At 40.6% G+C, this 19,618-nt stretch overlaps 1 protein-coding gene across 1 annotated transcript; it reads right to left on the bottom strand.

The window, feature by feature from the left end:
• Positions 1-15,362: 15,362 nt before the first annotated feature.
• On the bottom strand, positions 15,363-17,401 carry LOC127085167 (probable serine/threonine-protein kinase PBL2). Its single transcript, XM_051025733.1, has 6 exons — positions 17,093-17,401; positions 16,721-17,019; positions 16,486-16,621; positions 16,263-16,399; positions 16,063-16,186; positions 15,363-15,965 (listed from the first exon to the last, which is right to left on the bottom strand). Exons 1-6 carry the CDS (start codon positions 17,145-17,147, stop codon positions 15,592-15,594), a joined length of 1,125 nt encoding a protein of 374 aa, XP_050881690.1. The 5' UTR covers positions 17,148-17,401; the 3' UTR covers positions 15,363-15,591.
• Positions 17,402-19,618: the final 2,217 nt, after the last annotated feature.

Genomic DNA, 19,618 nt, shown 5'->3' with positions numbered 1-19,618 from the left:
ATTGGAAAGGATTGAGGGCTGGATGATCAAGGAGAAAGTTCAGGGAAAGGCTCCGTCATCCGAAGTAACAAATCCCTCTGGCTCTGTAGTAAAGAAGCCCTCTGGCAATGGTCATCTTGAGAAGGAAGTTGAATCAGGTGGTGTGCAGGCCAAAAGAGAACGCGGTAAGGATCGTTATCATCCATATGCTGATACGTTAACAGTCCCTACTAGTAATCAACCTGCACAACAGCGACAACCACCACCTCAACAGAGGACACAAAGAGCAGTGGGTCAAGTGAGAAGGAGGACGACAGATCGTCATTTCAATAAGCCGCCTGTGACTTACGCCTCGCTGTTTAAAAGGTTGAAGGATATTGGGTTGGTGCAGCCAAGGATGTTGATTCTGTTGAAACCTGATCAGAGGCCTGCCAGTTACGATGAGAATGTCAGGTGTGAGTTCCATGCTGGGGCACCCGGACATCATGTTGAGGATTGCAAAGCTTTTAAGCATGTGGTCCAGAACCTGGTAGACTCTAAGGCAATCAATTTTGCACCGACGACAGATGATAGTGTTAACCCCGTGACAAGGCATGGTCCTGTAAAAGTGGAGATGATGTCGAAGGACAAGAAAGGGGTAGAGGTGACTGAGAAGGATCAGTTAAGAATGCCTATGTCTGTGGTCCCAAAACGCCCGACGAAAAATGGAGCTTTCCCTCGTGTTGATGATTGTTGTGCGGCCATCGCTACAAAGGGGTGTGTAGTAATTGGAGAAACGATCCAGAGAAAGATGAAAGTAGAAATGGACAATGTAAGGTGTAAAGCACCCAGTCTGGCAGTTGAAACCATCAAGGTGAAAAATGCCGTTGGTGTTGAGAAAGAGAAAAAGCCGTCCATTTCTTCTTACAAACAGGCGGTGGAAGTGGTGAGAAATGGAGGGATCCCAGGCTGGGGACAGATCATAGGCATTGTGGTAAAGGCGGATATGTTTGGGATTGGTTATCATCCAGGTCAAGACTCGTCTGAGCAGAACAGAGGACGTCGTCCGTCGTTCACCTTTGTCAGTGCTGGAATGCTAGATTCAGATCACGCCTATACAGTGGGTGAAGAGATTGACAGCGACCGCGAGCTGGAATCATGGATAAAATCGTGCATACCAGGGAACTGGAAGGCCTGAAAAATCAGCACTGTCACTCATCTGGAAGAGTAATGTTTCTTGTTTCTCAATGTTATTTGCATGAAAGCCATACGTGTTTCCCGACACGTAATGGTTCATTGTAAGCGTCACCTCATGTTTCATTCTGCAGCATTTCGCATCATAAATAAATGGATGTTTTTCTATAAAAAGCGGTGTTCCCTGTTTTTCATTTATTTTTGCAGTTTAAAAACAAATAAAAATGGCAATGTTTATTTTCATTTTTTTCTTTTTTTGATTTGTCTCGTTCCGAATTCAAAAATAATTCTCCGGATCTCGTTGATAACAATTTGGTTACACCTCATATGACTTCGACAAACCGATCTATCATGCCGAAGAAGAAGACGAAGAAGATTGTGATCTGCTGGAATTAGCCAGGATGTTGAAACAAGAGGAGAAGGTGATTCAGCCGCACGTGAAGCGGGTTGAGATTGTTATTCCAAGCACCGCCGAGGTCAGGAAGAAAAAAAATTGGGGCCGCTTCAGAGGCAAGTCGAGAGCAGAATGGTAGCCCTATTGAAGGAGCGTGTGAGTACCTTCACCTGGTCGTGTCAGGATATGCCAGGGTCGGATACTGATGTCGTTGTGCACAAGCTGCCATGGAGAGAAGATTGTCCTCTAAAGAAGCAGAACGCCAGTGCCTGTATCAGAGAGCCATGGTGACTTTGTTCCATGATGTGATTCATCATGAAAATGAATGCTATGCTATGACATGATAGCAAAGTCCCGAACAGGAGAGGGGCATCTGGCAGACCGGGGCAAGTCGTTTGACCGGTTGAGACAATTCAAACTGAGGTTGAATTCAAGTGAGTGCACTATCAGAGTGCGATCCGGTAAGCTGTTGGGGTTTATTGTCAGAGAGGAATCCGAGGTTGATCCTGCTTAAAAAAAATAATAAAAAGAAAAAAAGAAAAAAAAAGAAAAGAAAAACAAGAAATGCCTGAACCGAAAACAGAAAAAGAGGTTCGTGGTCTATTAGGTAGAATGAACTACATGTCATGGTTCACATCTTATCCAACAGCCACGTGTGAACCCATGTTCAAGATGTTGAAAAAAGGAGATCAAACGGTCAGGTGGAATAATGATTGCCAAGGGGCATCGAAAAGATAAAAGAATAAGTTGCAGGAACCTCTGATTCCGATGTCTCTTGTGGAAGGAGCAATTGTTAATCTGGTACTTGACAGCCCTCGAGGGGTCTACGAGGTGTATTGGGTCAGCATGACGAGTCTTGTCGAAAAGAGCATGCAATTTACCTTAGCAAAAAGTTTACCGACTGTGAAACAATAGATTCACTGCTCGGGGAACTTGATGTACTTTGGCATAGGCTGCTCGCCGACTGAGACAGTATATGCTGGTTCATACCACTTTGTGGATTTCGAGATGGATCTGATCAGGTAGATTTTTGAAGAGCCAGCATCGGCCGGACAGGTCGCGAAAGAGCAAAAGAATGTTGACTGATTTGGGATACTCTCAGAAAGCAATCGAGGGGAGTGAATTGTCTGATTACATCGCCCCGCAACCCGTTGAGGATTATCAACCGATGAAGTTTGAGTTCCCTGATGAGGACATCTCGAGGTGCTCTGATCGAAAGATTGAGAGTGACCGATCCCGGAGGAGGGGCCTGACCCTGAATCCGAACGGATTCTGATGTTTGATGGGGAGGTTAAGGTGAATGAGCTTTTGTTGCCCGGATGACGTTTGAATGCACCGACGGTGCGATTGTGCAGAAAATGGTGGTAACCTACAGAGACTGGCATGAGATGTTGCCGTTTGCATTACATGGGTATCGAACGTCGGTGTGTACATCTACTGGGGCAACGCCTTTCTCGTGGGTATATGGGATGGAAGCAATGTTACCCGTTGAGGTTCAGATTCCCTCTTTGAGAGTCCTGATGGACGTGAAATTGCAAGAGGCTGAATGGGTAAGGACCCGATACGAAGAGTTTAGCCTAATAGAAGAGAAGAGGCTGGCAGCCATCTGTCATGGGCAGTTGTACCAGCAGAGGATGAAGCGTGCTTTTGACAGAAAGGTGCGACCTCGGGTATATCACGTGGGTGATATGGTGCTGAAAGGATCCTTCCTCCTCAAAACGATCGAAGGGGCAAATGGACACCGAGTTATGAATGTCCATTCGTGGTCAAGAAGGTTTTCTCTGGCGGAGCCTTGTTGTTAACGACCATGGATGGTGAGGATTTTCCATCCCCTGTGAATGCGGACGCAGTTAAAAAATACTTCGTGTAAATAGACCCGCTGGACGAAAAGAATAAAACAGTCCAGGCAAAAATGGGCATCCCGGCGAACCAAAAAACAGAAAGAAAGGTTCGGGCAAAAATTAGGGATAAAATGAAAAAACTGGACACCCGGCAAGTCGAAAACCTGAGAAGGCGACTTGGACAAAAAAGGGTATCCCGGTGGATTGAAAACCCGAAAGGGCGGTCCAGGCAAAAGAGGGATTGAAACGAACAACTGCGTCTCGCACGATCGTTTATGCTTTGGTTAAGGCATCATGGATAATACCCGGTAGGGATCAATCGGAAACGTCTTGTTCAGAAGGCAGAAAGCATGGAGAGTCTGAGGACATATGGGGTGTAACTGAGTTGGAACTCGATGAGATCACGGGTTTCACATTGCCATTAGGATAGATTTTTCCTTTTGTGCGCAATTACCTCTTTTCAGGAATTGCTTCCTTTGTATTGCTCAATTTGAGCCACATTTTTTTTTCATCAATAAAATGCATATTCAGTCAAATAATTTTGTTTTTGTTTTTCATTACCGCTTTGATTGCAAAAACATCCAGATACTTTTGATAAAGAATCTTGCATTTTAAGACATACAGGTCCCTTCCAATGCATGTTTATAAGATTGAAATCTTGAAATCTTATTCAGAAGGTTGAGTGACCCAAGTGTTGAAATCTTGACACGCCTGGGGCACGGTTTTATCTAACGATCTGTTTTGCAGGAACTGTTAGGTATTTTCACTCACTTGCAGGTTGTGATGTGGACGCTGTTGACAAGACAAATCCCCATGGAGTCCAATCAGGGACGAATGAATATGAAGGGATGATAAAGAGACGTTGAGACGTGCGACGATCATTGATGATAATCAAGAAGACTCTTCAAAGTCGGAAGATTGGAAAGTCTGTAGAGGTTCCCGCAGAGTCCAATCAGGGGCAAGCGATGGGTAGAGAAGCAATGAGAGACGTCGAGGCGTACGATGACCTTTGGAATTAATCAAGAAGACTCTTCAAAGTCGGAAAATTGAAAAGTCTGTATGGTCCCCAAGAGTTCGCTTTCCGTCGAGCGCGGAGCGGTTGGGAATACAAGATGATGGAGCAGAAAAGGTCCAGACGAGTCTGGGAGTTCTCAAAAGTGGAAAGCCGGTACGAGATTGGGAGGTGGATACCATGGTTCGACAAGTCGACGGGTGTTCTGTACCAACTTTTCTCATTTCCCCAGCGGGGTCCCCAAGCAGAGTTGTAAGGGCTAACTCCCCAGCAGATCCAAAGGTCTGTGGATCCCTTAGCAGGGTCAGGATGGTTATCCCCGGCAGGTTTAAAACGGTAGTTCCTCAGCAGCCAGGCTTGAAGGTTGCTATTCCCCGAGTGGAGCGGGTTTCAATGAAATATATCTCCAGCAGTCTTCATCCTACCAGTGGATTGGATGAGTTTCCTTAGCAGATTGATATTTGCATCCCCAGCTGGGTTGATTCTATCTATGGATTGCATGGGTTGTCCCCAGCAGAGTGACATTCGCTTCCCTAGCAGGGTCAGGATGGTTATCCCCAGCAGGTGTCAGATCAATGCTTCCCCAGGCGCCAGGCCTGGAGGTTGCTGTTTCTCCAGCAGAGCTATCTGTGAGCATTTCCCCAGTGAAGTTGCCAGGTATTTGTGAGGGTTCTCCGAGCAGAGTCGGGATTTATATCCCCAGCAAGTCGAAGACCGTTGTATCCCCACAGAGTGTTGGTGGTTATTATCCCCAGCAGTTTCCCGAGCGGATTGGGTGCAAAGGAGGTTCTTCCCCAGCAAGGGTTACCTTTTCCCAGCAGCAGTGCTATTCCCCAGTAGGGTGGTGATCGGAGTATTGTCGAGTTCCTTTCGGCAGAGTGCCTTGTGCTCCCCAGAGGAGTCCCTTGAGGGGGATACTTTTTATGCATTCATCATGTAGAATAAGCATAGCATATTGCATAAAAGAAAAAATAAATCGCGTAGCATTTCCATAATTATGGAGCATTACGCAGAAAAAGTCATGCATCATTGCAAGCATAGGCTAGTCTCAAGCCGTGGATACCGCTTGAGAGGTGGTTTCGCCCGAATTTGGAAGGAAGATGTTACTCTGATGGGTTTAGCATCATGATGTCAGATCAGCAATGTTCCCCAGTAGTGCAATACTGGAGGACACTTTTCCGTCAGACGAAGATGGAAATGTTATGCGATCAGCGCGACTCGAGCCGTGGTTACCGCTTGGGGTTTGGTTTCGACAGAAGTTGGAAGGTGTTACTCTGAGGAGTTCAGCATCGGGATTTTGGAGCAGCAGTATTTCCCAGTCATCAGTAAGTGTCTGGTCAAGCTTTGTTTGGTGTCAGTAAAGATCATCATTCGATGTCCAGTAAACGTCGAGTTATTTCCCAGTCATTGTTTAATGTCTGGTCGATCATTGTTCGATGTCCTGTCAACATCTTTGTTTGATGTCTTGTCAACATTCTTGTTTGATGTCCTGTCAACATCATTGTTTGATGTCCTGTCAACATCATTGTTTGATGTCCTGTCAACATCATTGTTTGGTGTCCTGTCAACATCATTGTTCGATGTCCTGTCAACATCATTGTTCGATGTCCTGTCAATATCATTGTTCGATGTCCTGTCAACATCATTGTTCGATGTCCTGTCAACATCGTCGTTCGATGTCCAGTAAACGTCGAGTTTTCTCCCAGTCATCAGTAAGTGTCTGGTCGAGTTTTCTTTGATGTCCTGTCAACATCATTGATTCGATGTCCAGTAAACGTCGAGTTTCTTCCCGGTCATTGGTTAATGTCTGGTCGAAGGTGTACCCTCTGATATGTCGCCCTCAGAGTGGTGTTTGGTGTTATTTCCGACGTTGCCAGCGGAATTATCACAAGAAACTGGAGATCGGGGTTCAAACGGAGAAAGGGAAGTGTTGAGGCATTTTCTGGAGAGCGGGGTTCAAATGGAGAAAAGGAGACACGAGGTGTTTTCTGGAGAATGGGGTTCACAATGGCGATCGCGAGTAATCGTCAGGCGACTGGGGTTCAAACTGGAGAATGGGGTTCATTATTTTGGCAAACAGGAGAACGGGGTTCAAATGCAGTGATCGGGGATCATTCGCGAAAAAGAAGATTTCGGGGTTCAAGAAAATGAAAAAAAAGAGCGATCATCAGAAATTTCGGGGTTCAAGAAAAGCATAAAAAAGAAAGGAATGATAATCCCCAGCGGATATGTGGTGTTCAGGCCGTGGTTATCCTTGCGTTACCATTTATTTTGGTATCCAGGTCGACGTTGCTGTTTCGGTGATTAGGCCGACTTTCTCCGTTCCGGACGGATTCTTTCAGAAGATTGTGTTTCTTTGCCGATTCTGGTTGGCATTGTTAATTATTTTCCCATCAGAGTGCAAATTGTTCGTCTGTTCTTGGTATTCAATCACTCTTCATCCTGGTCATCTGAAAGCCGAGGTTATTCATATCAACAGGTTCACAGTGGATTGAATAGGGGCAGCTGTAACACCTCAAAATTTGCCCTCCTCTCTTGGGACTAGCTTAACATATTGCATGACATTTTTAGGTCATTAGGCATTGCATATTGCATATCATGTGGTTACATTGTGCAAGTTATCTTCCCAAGTCTTGATCAGAAGATAAGAGGTCATGGTGCAAGCTAGGGTTTCATTGGAATGCTCATTAGCCATCTGAGGATTGTGCTTCAAATTAGGGTTTTTTGATTCTCAAGGAGATTGATCTGCATCTTGGTTGAAATGATTCATCATCATCATCATGGTCTTGATATCACAAGAAGTTCAAGTGTTTGATCAAGGTACCTTGAGATTAGGGTTTTGACCACTAGTCAACCCTAATCAGTTGCATTGGGCCAATCAGGGCATAGCAAGGAGATGGGGTCTACAATGGATATGAGGATCATTTCATGATTGTATTGAGCTTATTGAGGCTAGGGTTTCACCCTGAGCCATTTCATCAGAGAATTGGGGCTCAGATTGATCAGTGCATTGCCAAATTCATCTATCAGTTGAAAAAGTCAATTGTGGTCAACTGTGCTTGATTTTATGGATTTGGAGGTGGGAGAGAGTTGGATACACTTCATTCATGTTGAAACAAGCTTCATTTGACATGTCAAAGCTCAAGAATGAAGAAAATAAAGTCAGGACAAAAATTGCCAAAAATAGAAAGTGACTTGTAATGGAAGTTTCCAAAAATGGAAAGTTTTTCACCACAAAATTACATGTCCAAAGAAGCTTCAAATGAAAATTTGTTCAACATGAAAGTTGTAGATCTTGGTCTTACCTTTCCAGAAAGTCCAAGAACTTGAAATTCCCACGTATGGTTGACAAGTTATGGTCCATTCATTTTTTAAAAAGACCTATAATCAAGGTGGCATAACTTCCACATGGAATGTCCAAAATGGATGATCTTTTTATGAGAAAACTCCATTTCACATGTACTTTCATGGTGCATAATCAAAATTCATCAAAATTGGTCAATGCAAAAGGTCAATTTTCAAGTGCACTAATTAAAATCCAAGGGCAAAATGGTCCAACTTGCAAAATAATTGGAATTTTGGCATGAGGGTTTTTGCAACACATTCCAAATGCAAATTGAAGCTTGTTCCAACTGTCATGAGCTGTCATATGGTGATATTTGGCAAGGGCATTTTGGAGCTTTCATTGAAATTTCACATTATGCTAATTATTTCATTTTGGCTAATTGGTGATTAACAAAGTGATTAAGTTGGAGTATAAGAGGATAATCATAACAGAATGCTAATCATAATCACAATTCTCAAGATCCTAACCAACTTTCCCTCCATTTTCTCCCAAATTCTTCAAGAATCTTCATCAACATTTTTCACCAAAACTCCATCAAATCTCAACCAAATTGCGAAATTCTTGTTGATTCATCTTCCATGAACCTTGCTCTACATCTGTTTTGGTGAATTCGTGGCAAAGGCATCAAGATCAAGGACTGTTCATGTGGTGCACAACAATGGCAACTTGATGATTCTTCCATCTGAAGCAACCTGGAGCTAACCTAATCGTTCCAATCACCTTCTTCATCCCTTAGCTTCATCTGTTTTAGCAAAATACACGGAGAAACAACCAAATCGAGCACTGCCATCAATTCAAGGTGCATTTTCGAATTTCTCCTTTGCTTAAACTAATATGTGCTTCCTGTAGATCGTTCAACATAGATTAACCTGATATGCGTAGTTTTGGATTTGGTTAACTATTGAATGAGTTATTGCGATTTGAAGTTTGATGTTCATAATTTGAATCGCTCGATCCCGTCGCTATAGTGAGAGTTAGTAGAAATTGATCACATATTCTTACTCCTTGTTGAGAGACGGTTCCAACGGTTATAAGTTTGTGCATTTTGGTTAAGATCCATGGATCATCAATTTTCTGGAATTTTGAAAGTGTTCTTGTCCAAGAACACGATAGAAACGCGCTCAGATCTTCTTTTCCCCTTGCCTTGTTTGAATTCATGTTTGGCGCCACCATCAACCAATCAGAACATTCCCTGGCCACTAATCCAAACGACGTCGTTTTGCTCAACTTCGTTAATATTACAAACGTGCCATTTTCAGCTTTATTTAATTATATTATTTCATTTTCTTTTTCTTTTCATTTTCATTTTGTTACAAGAACTTCAAAAATTCCTAGAAGCTTCATTTTTCATCCAAAATTAGTGAGACTTTTTGCATTATTTTCATGATGATGTGTAGAATTTTATGGTGATTTTTGTGGATTTTTTTGCATGTGTAGAAAAATAATTGGCCCAGGGTTTGTGGAATGTGTCACATTTTTGTATGTTTTGCCAAAACCTTCATGAAATACTCATACTTCCAAAGAAATGAATGAAAAATTTTGTGCTTATTCTGGACATGTTGATGGTGATTTTCATGTAGAGTTTGTGATTTTTGGATACTTGGTTGATTAGATATGATTTTTTGAATAGAGGTGTGACAATTTGTGTCACACCTAGCTAGGTCAACTTTCTGATTTTATTTGCCTGGCCTAGAAATGTTTGATTGAACTAATTTTTTGCATGAATGATCATTGATATGTCAAGATAACATGTGATTTTTGCTGGAATTTTGGATGTCATTTTCTAATTGATTGATATTTTTCTTCTCTGTTGGCTCATTTGGTGATCTTGTGTGACACATGTTGGCATTTTGCTTGTGAAATTCTCATATGGTATTGGATGAAGATGAAATTTGGTGGGAGCGTTCTAGACATATTATAGGACATTGTGGTTTTGATCCCATTCATTTCTTATGCATTGTCACTGTTTTATGATTTTTGGAAGTGAATGCTTATGTTGATGCCTTGAATTGGCTTGTATAAATGTGTCTGGACTTCTTGATTTTCATTGACCAACTTCCTTTTGCCCAATTGAGCTGAAAATTGACATGCTATACCTTGAATGGGTCCTGTTTAGGTGTGAATTTTTGTGGAATTAATTTAATTGTTTTGATATGGATTTGATTGAGATAGTTCTGTTTGGTCATTTGAAGTTGCAAATTACATGATTGATGTTAAATTGTGCATGAAATGATAATGGTGAATGGTATGAGCATGGGACCAATTGCATTTGCTTCTAATTTGTTTGAATGTGATTTTGGTTGAATTGCACTTTCTGTTTAGATTTTTTTATCCCTTTTGGACCCTAGGCTTGGCCTAGTGGTCTAGTTTCTCACATTTGGTGTGGATTTTCAGGTTGAAGTGCAAAAGGCTTAAGGGAAAAAGTGCAAGTTGATTAAATTGAGTTTTGTTTGATGTTGTAAACTAACATTGATTTTGTGTTGTAGGGTTTGATGCTTGAGCTTGAGCTCATGGCTTGCACTTATGTGCATTAACTTGTATTGTCTGTATAGATTGACTTTTGCTGTTTATTGTTGGTTTGTCTGAGTACTGATGATACTTGATTGATTTCAGGTACATTTAGTCGCTTACAGTTCTTTAAGAACTTGCTTGCTGTTGCTTGGTTTTTTAACCAGTTGAGGTAGAATCTCTATACTTCATGTAGTCTGGAAGACCTGGCCTGTTACTTGGCCAGGCAACTGTCTGAAGTCCTCCTTAAGAGGCGATGTCTGTGATTGTTTACTTTTGTGCCAAGCAGGTGAAGACCTCTATGAGGCAATTGGCGGAACCCAAGGGATATGCAATCTATCCCCCTCTATTTTGTTGAGTCGTCCCTCTGCTCACACCACTGTGTTGATGCATTGGGACACAAAACCAAGATCTTGTGCTGTTGCACAATCGAGTCAGAGTCTTGAGCGTAGAAGGGTCCCTCCATTCTGGACCCACGCTCCTTTGTCTAAAGCTCTCCCTGATCAGGGATAAGAGCTATGAAGTCTAATCTTCACTCACCTTTCATCTGCTTCACCTTAGCCTCTCAATGGCAAGGTTAAGAGCGAACGATACCTTGTACAGATGACTTGCTTCGGCAGTCAAACCCTTTGTTTGAGCCCACTTCTGACTGGATATAGTGTGTGCTTTGTGAATATTTGTTTGCTCTGTTTGCTTGTATGCTTGTATGCTTGCTTTCTTCCTGGATAGGATTAGCTTGCAGCCGGTGCAAGTTAGGATAGAAACCTGAACATAGGGCAATGATGCATGATAACACTAGGCTCGAGTACAGCTCCCTGGTAGTGTGTCTTCCCTTGGTTTCTGGCTAGGATTTCTTTCCCTTTTAGGGGAACTACGTCGCCCTGATCCTCATGCCAGATGAGGTATGTAGGCAGGAGACCGTGCGAGGTCTCTCCGGGCACCCTTTTCTTTTTTGCGTGTGTTTTGTTTGGCAACTATCAGGCTCGAGTTCCCGACTCCCTGTTAGTCTGTGTGTGCCGTTTCTTCTGACGTCTCAGTGTCTCTTCTGGCTTGCTTGAAGACTTGTAGGCTCGAGTTCCGGACTCCCTACTAGTTTGCATGTTCTTTCTTTCCCTTTCAGGGGAACTACATCGCCCTGATCCTCGTTCCAGACGAGGTATGTAGGCAGGAGACCGTGCGAGGTCTCTCCGGGCACTTTTTTTTTCTTTTTTTGTGCGTTTGCTTGTTAATCTTCTTGTGTGTCAGGATATGGATGTAAGCCCAGCGATTGGCTGTCTGTATCCTGATTGTGTTTGTTTGGTTCGGATGCCGATGTAAGTCCAGTGATTGGCTTTCGGGCTCCACGTTTGCCTTCTTGTGTGTGTTTTGGTTCGGATGTTGATGTAAGTCCAGTGATTGGCATTCAGGCTCCATGTTTGCCTGTGTTTGTGTTTGCTTGTTTGGCGTGCGTGAGCCGAACTACGGCAGCTCTGATTCTCGTTTCAGACGAGATACGTAGGCATAGGATGCAATGTCCTATCGAGCTCTCTTCCTCTTAACCCCATCTGTGTTGTCTTCGGTGCGTGTGTGTGTGGTGTTTTAGAAACCTTTTCTTTTCTTAGAGCGTGGATCCCGTCGAGTACGACGGACGTGAGGGGTGCTAATACCTTCCCCTTGCGTAACCGACTCCCTTACCCTTTCTCTTTGGTCGCGAGACCATGCTTTTTCCAGGTTTCTCTGAGCGTTTCCTTTCCCTATTTTGGGATAAATAACGCGCAGTGGCGGCTCTGTGTTGTTTTTGTTTCAGCCCGCCGGTTGTTTTTCGCGGATGCGACACCACCTAAAGGGGTACCTATCAACATGGATGTTGCTAACACTTTCCATATCCCTGCTTAGGGTGGATCCCAAGCTGACGTGGATGATCACCATGATGTTTTCTTTGTACCTAAGGTTGAGTCAATGTGTGAGCCCTATGGACCTTCTCCTGCTGACATTGATAGGAAATTTCATATGATGGACGAAAGGTTCAAAGCAAGAGAAGGTCACAGTACCTTCGGCCTAGACGCTGCTGATATGTGTCTAGTCCCTGAAGTCAAGATCCCGACCAAGTTCAAGGTCCCTGCGTTCGAGAAGTATAAGGAGACTACTTGTCTTAAAACTCATACCAAATCCTTCTGCAAGAAGATGACAGCTTACCCTGACGATGAGAAGTTACTAATGCAATTCTTTCAGGACATTCTTAGCGAAACGTCCCTTGAATGGTACATGCAACTACAACATGGACATGTACGTACCTGGAGAGAGTTGGTTGACGCTTTCTTGAGATACTATCATTATAATACTAACATGGATAACAGTATGTAACTTCAAAGCTTGACCCAAAAATCTGAAGAGTCCTTTAAGGAATATGCACAACGCTAGAGGGACCTAACTGCTAGGGTCCAGCCTCCACTCCATAAGAAGGAACTTATTGATGTGTTTATGAGCATGCTACAAGGACCCTATCTCGACCGGACGATAGGGAGTGATTCAACTAGTTTATCTGATCTGTTCGTTGTTGGATAGCAGATAGAGAACAGTTTGAAAATTGGGAAGATCCAAGGCCCTGTTGTTTCCTCGAATGGGGCAAAGAAGCCTTATAGTGGCTTTCTTGAAAAGAAAGAAGGGGAGGCTAACGTTGCATCCACGTCAAAGTGGAAAGGTAAAGCTTACCATACCCCATACTATCAAATTGTTGAGGTAACTCCAAATAATTACCAACATCAAATGTATGCCATCCCTGCCGCTCAACCGTCAGATCAATACCAGCCGCATGTTCAGTACCAATAGTCATACGTTCCCAAGTAGAAGAATTATTAACAACATCAACAGGGCCAACAACATCCTAGTATCTAGTGAAAAGGTTTGACCAAGGATCATTTGGATGAAAAGTAATAAGCCATTTGTCATGGGTGTCGTCTTGAAAGGTGCGCACATATAGAACACATAGAAGAGCAACCTGAAGGAAGACTTCCAAGACTTATGCTCAAAAAAAGTTGAAATAACCTCATATATGCCTAGGCCCCCTAATTAAGTTGGGAAAGGGAAAACTTCAAGTGCTTCAGGACGACCACCTCAAAGTCAAAGAAAGGAAATTGCAGTCCTATCCTAGTTAGAAAGCACTCAAAAAATAGGATAAAGAAGTCGTCAAAGGAACTGCATATCCTTTTTTTGAACCACAAGAATGACTGAACATTCTAAAGGGTCGTAGACCTTGATATCAACAACATTTATAGTCGTTTCGGTATTCATAATAGACTGGGTCACCACCACTTCTACAACTGTCCATCCAAACCTAGTCGCGTCGACCGACTCCATCGGTGTCACACCCGTCTATGACAGTTCGTCAACTTTAAAATGCTCGTCAGGCTTTATCCAAGAAATTACATCTGACTTATCCCGACACTCCAAGTGGACCTAGTTTCATCATCTCCAGGTTCAAAATTGTGGGTTCTATGATAAACTTGGAAAAAAATCATCAGTGTATTCTCTCATTCACTTAGCAGCTTGTACTTTTGCATTGGTCAGAACGGGAGGGGGCATGGGAACCTCAGTGTGAACCTCCTCACCACTGTCATCTGACAAAAGAGCCTCGAAAGAATCCAATGAAGAAGCTATCTTAACGAGGGAGTTTCCAAATACCATATATGAATTAAAATAGTCAGCAAGGACACAACTTCGTGGCCCATGTAATCACGAGTAAGGGAAGGGGAATGTGAATCATGAGATACCCATATTCCTGCCGCAGAAGAAACACTAATTTCATAATCATTATCTAGGCGAATAAGGCTATCACTCATCTTGACCAAAAAATAGAAAACGATGAAGGTAAGAGCTTAAGTTGAGAAGGGTACCTGAAGAGAGGAGAGGATGATGAAGCAAAGTAATGGAGAAAGAAAAGCTTTGAATGGAGAGTTGCAACATCTTGGATAAATACTTTCAGGGAAGACGAGTATAAGACACTTGCTGGAAAGAAACACTTGGAAATGGAGTCTGATTCTTAGAATTGGGAAAAGTTTCCTTCGCTCTCAAAGAATCCTATATATAGGCAAAAATGATTGAACGATCCAGATCATTGGTGAAAGGAGTTACAAAATCAACAGTTGGATTTCTCCTTAGAAATACAAGTAAAATCGGGTGCACTCGAGTGTGCTATTAACACCGTCATGCCCTATCTAGTCACGTCATTCCACATGTCAGAAGTGAAGTGTTTCAATGATGAAAATGCATTTAATGCGCTTTTTCCTCACTACTTTTTCAAATGACTCCAAACGTTTCACTCCTAGTTCAAATCAGATAATATCTTTGGAGGCCGACCTCGACTGCTAAAGATTTCTCTGACTCCTTCAGCACCCGGTAAACTTTGGGGGCAACTATTCTAAACCGACCAAAGGTTCAAAAGGGCTAAGACTCAAACCAATTGAAGTTCACTCCTCATAACCCAAGGTATAAAAGTCAGGTCACACGAAGAAACATTAGGTACAATTCTGATATTCACTTTTGACTACACTCATCTTAAACCTTGAACTAACTTGGATATTTGAGTGTTAATCTTGCAGGTTCATCTCGTACCATCGTACCGAAGATCACCTTCACCGGTACAATATTCCACATCAACCAATTATATCCAATTCTAGTTGCCTGAACTAAACATCTTTATAGTGTCATGCTTTTTGTAGAACTTTTAAGAGATCTGAAATTTAGTTCAACCCAATTAAAACTTATACAACTTTATTATCATGGCCGATTGTATGCGACTGAATTATCTAATTTTATCCAAGTTAACAATGTGTGGTTCAACCAATTACTCTGACTCAACTACCAATCTTTTGACTCCATGCCTTGTCATTTTGATAATTGAGCCGGTTTTTAAAACATTACTAGATCTCATGATCTACCGTTACTAGATCACATCCATATTCAAGTGGGAGCAACTTTTGCCACCCTCGAATAAAATAGTATAGAAAAAACACAACTTTTGGATTGTCAGGCTAAATCATATAATCTGCTAGTACCCTTCTTGTTGATATTGCTAGAGTTGAAACACAACTAGTCTTAACACTTCAGTGCTAAAATTTGTAAGGCAGGGAAGAAATCAAACTCTCACAACTTATATACTTTTTCAAAATTCGTATATATAACAATAGTGCATATATTAAAAGCACAAAGAATCAAACAATGCTAGAAGCCCAAAATAACCTATCTGCTATGCTTCCACAATGTAATAATACTTACAAGCAAGGGCACAAATGTTAATCATTCTCTCAAGCAAGGACACGGACACTAGATATGACCCTAACTCGCCAACACCGCTTCCATTTTAGGTTAGGGAATGACAAGAGTGTTTGGTTGCATTTGCATATTTTGGTGTCCTTTGGAATGTATTTGATGATTGAAGTCCTTCCAATGTTGCAACAACATCTACCATAGGTGGTCTAATTTTAGGATCTGAGTTTAAGCATTGTAATGCAAGTGCAGCAGCAGCTTGTGCTCCTTTCTTTGAGTACTGACCACCTAATCTTGTGTCCATGATTCTCAAAACTCTTCTGCTATCACTCAAGAAAGGCATTGCCCAATCCACCAGAGTTTCTTCAGAAAGTCCAGGTCTTGCGTCTTCTACAGCACGCTTTCCTGTTAGTAACTCTAACAAAACAACGCCAAAGCTGTATACATCACTCCTTGGTGTCAAATGACCTGCTTCATTGAAACCATCCAAATCTAGTTGAAACATAACTCTGTGCATGTCAAATCATTTGATGAATGAAGATAAGAGAAAGGGTACATAATATACCTGTAGCAACATACTCTGGAGCAGCATAACCTTGAGTTCCAATAACTCTAGTTGAAACATGAGTATTATCTCCTGTAGGACCATCTCTTGCCAGCCCGAAATCCGAAAGCTTTGCATTGAAATCCTACACATAAATTGGACTTGTCTCTATCAGAAACTTGCTAAATTTTCTATACAGCGAACTTTAAATGGTTACATACCGAATCAAGTAGGATATTAGACGCCTTTAAATCACGAAATATAACATTTGCATTCAAGGAATGTAAGAATGCTAATCCTTTTGCAACACCAACAGAAATGTTGACACGTGTTGCCCACGCAATAGGTTGAACATTTTCTGCAAGAATCAAAGAGGAGACAACCTTTTCTGTCATTAATTCCTGGATCATCAAATTACAAATCAAAGAACCAATAATGACTTACTTCTGAATAAATGATTTTCCAAACTTCCTTTTTGCATAAACTCATAAACTAGAAGCCTGTTTTTTCCTTGCAAACAATAACCAACGAGTTTCACAAGATTTTCATGGTGAAGCTGCCCTAGATAATTAACTTCTGCCTGCCAATACAAAATCAGTCAGTCAGAATCTATAATAATAATAATAATAAACAAATGTCGAGATGAGTCTTGTTGTTACACACAAACACATATACATACCAGCCATTCCTTGTGACCTTGAAAGCTTTCTGGCTTGAGATTCTTAACGGCCACCACAATTCCACTCCCTGGTTTTGTTGGACTATACGTGTTTTCATCAATCCATCCCTTGAAGATACGCCCAAACCCTCCCTCTCCGATTAAATTCTCTCGCCGGAAATTCTTAGTAGCCTCCTTCAGATCGATCAAGCTGAATGACTTCAGTTTACCGGAGATTGATGGATCAACACTTTCATGACTCGTTTGCAAAGAAGCTTTTTGTTGAGAAGAATTTGTCCTGCTTTGAGATTTCTTACTTCCTATGATTAAACAAGAGGAAAGTTAGAACAACTATCATGAGATTAATTATCAGGTGAAATGACAAAAACAAACCAGAAATATTTGACGAAGAAACATGAGCAACTGGTTTTGTACAGGAACTTCCCATGATGATGAATGATGAAGAACAAGAGTGTTGGTTGGAATGAAGCTCAAAAAGAGATTAAATTATGTTTTTATTTACAATAAAAGGATGACTTTCAAGGTCGTGATATTTGGCGTTACATGAAAATTGAAATAAACAATGTCTAGTTGCAAGCGGTGGTTCAACTCTCTTTCCTTGTTTTCAATATTCAACAATGCCTTCTATTGACCCAAACATACAAGTTTTCATATGGAAATTCAAATCAACATCATAAAGGTTATCATTTCATTTTGCTTAAGAAACTCATACTTTTCATTCCTATTAACATATTTATCTAATTCCTTTTACTCCCTACTATCACTATTATAACAAAACAGAGAAAATAACTACTTTTACATTATTTAAAAAAAATATTACTCTAGATTTAATATATATATATATATATATATATATATATATATATATATATATATATATATATATATATATATATATATATATATATATATATATATATATATATATAAAGAGAGCAAAAGAAACTTAAATTTAAGGTAAAGTTCATTCATTTCATACCTCATTCCTTATATTAATGTGTTCTTTAAACTGAAAAAATGAACGTTGCGTCCAGAGATGCATATTCAGACTCAATTCATTTGTTCCGGATATATATCTTTGGATTTGTCTAATAGTTTAAATTTTAAATTTTTTTTTGTGTTTTTAGTGTATTAGATATGATACACCTGAATATGTTTTCCAAAACTATTGTGAGTATGGATGTTAAACGCTAACAATGTGAAACATGATGTTAAATTGAATGAATTGAATGATGATGTTAAACCGGGTGCTCGACCAGTTGTTGTTGAGGTAGAAGTTCGTGAACAATTTACAAATAAACAAGAGTTTATTGTTTGTGAAGGTCGGGAAATTGGGATTTGGCGTTGTAATCGAAAGGTCTGACAATGGTTCGGATAGAAGACAAATATTTGTAACAATGAGATGCGAAAAAAGTGACATGTACCAACCACAAATTAGGAAGTTGAAACGAGATGATATTGGATCGAGAAAATGTGTGTTTGTTTAAATTGCACGGATACCATAAGGCAAATGATACATGAAAATTTAATGTGGTTTCAGGTATACATAATCATGCCTTGAGTGACAAGTTAGTCGGTCATCCCGTTGTATGTCGCCTAGTTCCGGAGGAAAGGGAACTTCTTTCAGACATGACATTAAACTTGGTGGTTCCGAAAAACATGTTTGCATCTTTGAAACGGAAAAAACCTCTAAATGTTTCATATATCAAGCAAATATACAACATGCGTGCTCGAAACAACAAGGCGACAAGAGGACTAAGATATGAGATGCAACAACAATTAAAGTTTTTGGAAGATGACCATTATGTTTCTAGATACACTGTTTGTAAGGATAAATCCATTGTTCGAGATATATTTTGGTCTCATCCCGATTCTATCAAGTTGTTCAACACATTTTTCATTGTGCTCATAATTGATTCAACATAAAAAAACAAGTATAAACTTCCACTCGTGGAAATTAATGGTGTTACTTCTACGGAGATGACTTTTTTCAGTCAGTTTTGCATTTTTGGAATCTGAAAAAAATGATAATATTACATGGGCTTTGGAAATATGCAAGACTATGTTGAAAGACCAAAAAAATATGCCACAAGTAATAATCACCGATCGCGACACCTCTATGATGAATTAGATTGCAACGGTGTGTCCTATATCGTATGCATTACTTTATAAGTATCCACAATTTTGATGTAGATAAGTATGCTAATTAACCTTATGTATGATGAAATGTCTTCATAAGGATCAATGTTGTCATTGTACAATTTAATGGATAAATCATATGGAGTGGAAACAGGTTTGGAACCAAGCAATCTTGAGTCTGCTAGAAGATCAAGGCATTATTCCTTTGGCAAAGTGAAATGCCAAGATCAAAATCTATTACTTCTAAACCTAATAAATACTTAAGAGTTCTTAGTTCCTCTATTTTAAAGGCCTTATGAAGAGTATTTTTCATATGATGAAATTCAGAAGTGAATTGCTTGTTAAGGTCACATTTTCAACATAGACAAGTAAAATGGTGCAGTTTGAGCCTTTTTTTTTAACAAACAATGAATGATATGAAGGACCTTTTTTAGCCATGATGAATGAGATGAGATGTTAACTTCTCATACCATTGCCTACTAGTATGTTTAAGGCGATAAAGAGATTTAATCATCTTGCATACTTAGTTTGGCTTAAAAGATCTAACACCCGGTGGAATTATCATGTATACATCCTCATGTAATTCACCATGCAAGAAATGATTATTCACATCAAGTTGATGTAAATGAAACCTTTTAATAGGTGCAACAGTCATGACAAGTTTGACTATGGTAAGCTTTGTTATAGGTGAAAAAGTGTCAATTAGTTCAATCCTTATATTTGATTATAGCCTTTGACAATAATTTCCCAAGTTCTAGT

This window comes from Lathyrus oleraceus, chromosome 5 (assembly GCF_024323335.1).
Source record: "Lathyrus oleraceus cultivar Zhongwan6 chromosome 5, CAAS_Psat_ZW6_1.0, whole genome shotgun sequence".
NCBI lineage: Eukaryota > Viridiplantae > Streptophyta > Magnoliopsida > Fabales > Fabaceae > Lathyrus > Lathyrus oleraceus.
The sequence above is the reverse complement of the archived record's forward strand: the minus strand, read 5'-3'. Positions and strand labels throughout refer to the sequence as shown.